The 1,697-nt window shown below is 33.0% G+C and overlaps 1 protein-coding gene across 1 annotated transcript in view; it reads right to left on the reverse strand.

Moving 5' to 3' along the window:
• Positions 1 to 1,697, reverse strand: part of LOC106681446 (venom serine protease 34) — a 15,029-nt gene that overhangs the window by 5,744 nt on the left and 7,588 nt on the right. Inside the window, exon 4 of the mRNA XM_014421768.2 lies at positions 957 to 1,151. Within this exon, the coding sequence (XP_014277254.1) occupies positions 957 to 1,151 (195 nt within the window). The remainder of the gene's footprint in view (positions 1 to 956; positions 1,152 to 1,697) is intronic.

Genomic DNA, 1,697 nt, shown 5'->3' on the forward strand with positions numbered 1-1,697 from the left:
AAAAAAATTGTTTATTATATCCTATTATTGTATATCTTTTTTTAATGATTATACCATGTATGTGTAATGTATATATGTCCGATTACGGATTGATAAGTATCCTGTGTGAGATGGCAACCTAATGTATTTAGGCAGCATATATGAATAAATAAAGTATTTCTCTCATTCTCTCTCTCTCTCTTGATTTTTCCGAAATTCCGGATATAGAGGTTTCTCAATGTGCTGAAAACTTTTTTTTCACTCCTAAAAAATCTTTGAACGTTCTACCTATTATCAGTTAAACCTCTATTATCAGTTATATTAAATGCACAATGATGATACATATGACCTTGATGAACATTCCTATCACATTCATTCAACATTCTACCTGTTATCAGTTAAACCTTAACAGTCATATTAAATCCACAATAATGATACCTGCGACTTTGATTAACCTCTCTAGTACATTCATTCATTCATAATATAATTATATTCAACATTCCTTAACCTGTTATTAGTTGCACCTTAACAGTTATATTAAATATACAATAACAGCGCACTTGCTCAGCCTCCACTGGCTCATTACCAGTGATGCGGCGAGAGGGGTGCGCTGGGATCTCTTGAGCTCTGCTCTACCCATCACACGTGGGGGATAGAGTGGGCTCAGGGATCCTCAGGTCGATTGTGTAAATATTGTATATATTATTTTATCATTATGTTATTTTATTTATTTATTTTTCATACAGATAGTCTGATTATGTTCATCTTGTCTATTCTTTTGTTTGTATATATTTTAAAAGAGTTTTTTTTATTTTATTTTATTTCATTCTTTTTTATTTTTTACTTATTTATTTTATTTTAGTATGTATGAGATCATTCATTGCCCACAACTGTGTGGCAGATTGTAATATCTATCAATAAATAAATCTATCAATCTAAAAAAAAAAAAAAAAAAAAAAAATATGGAATAATGATACCTGTGATCTTGATGAACTTTCCAAGGAGATTCAGTTGCTTGTTGGGCATACAAACTGGGCCGACATATTGAGTGAATGTTATTGGCGTGGCAAGGACTAGGACGGAAACGTCATTCAACGGGTTGTCGTCATTTTCATCATATGCCTCGTGTTGAATGATCCTAGCTACACGATGTGTTTTCAAGTTTTGATTTTCTGTAAAAAAAGGAAAAATTTCAACATCTGCAAGTTTTATTATGTATATTGGTGATTCTCTTAAATATTCATTCTCTTGAAATAACTATTTTAAGTTTACAGATGGCTGTTTAATTTTTACATTAAGTATTAGCTTATTTGTGGTCAAGAAACAATTAAGTTGGGTTTGTGTCATGATGAGAAAAACTGTTTGAAAGTGACCTCTTTTTGTGCATTGGTAATGCAAGAGGAAATTGGGTATTTCGGAATAGTTACAGACTGTCAGTCTGGTGACGGGGCACACCAGGCTTGTTGGGTCAGTTGTATTACTTGTCCTCAATCTAGACTAAGTCTGTTAATGTGGGTCTGCCATCTTAGTGGCTGTCCAGTCGGTGTCAGGCTTCTTAGTACAAGAGCCGGGAAGAAAAAAAGGCAGTTATCTCACCCCAATTTTTGATGACTGTAATGAAAACTATGTATAATTACTAGTCAAAATTGACGAGTCTGCCAAATATAGGTAGGGGGTAAAAAATGGCAGCTGTTTCAAAACCTTAAAAAACATTAAGA

This window comes from Halyomorpha halys, unplaced genomic scaffold, assembly GCF_000696795.3.
Source record: "Halyomorpha halys isolate HHAL.00 unplaced genomic scaffold, Hhal_1.1 Scaffold338.1, whole genome shotgun sequence".
NCBI lineage: Eukaryota > Metazoa > Arthropoda > Insecta > Hemiptera > Pentatomidae > Halyomorpha > Halyomorpha halys.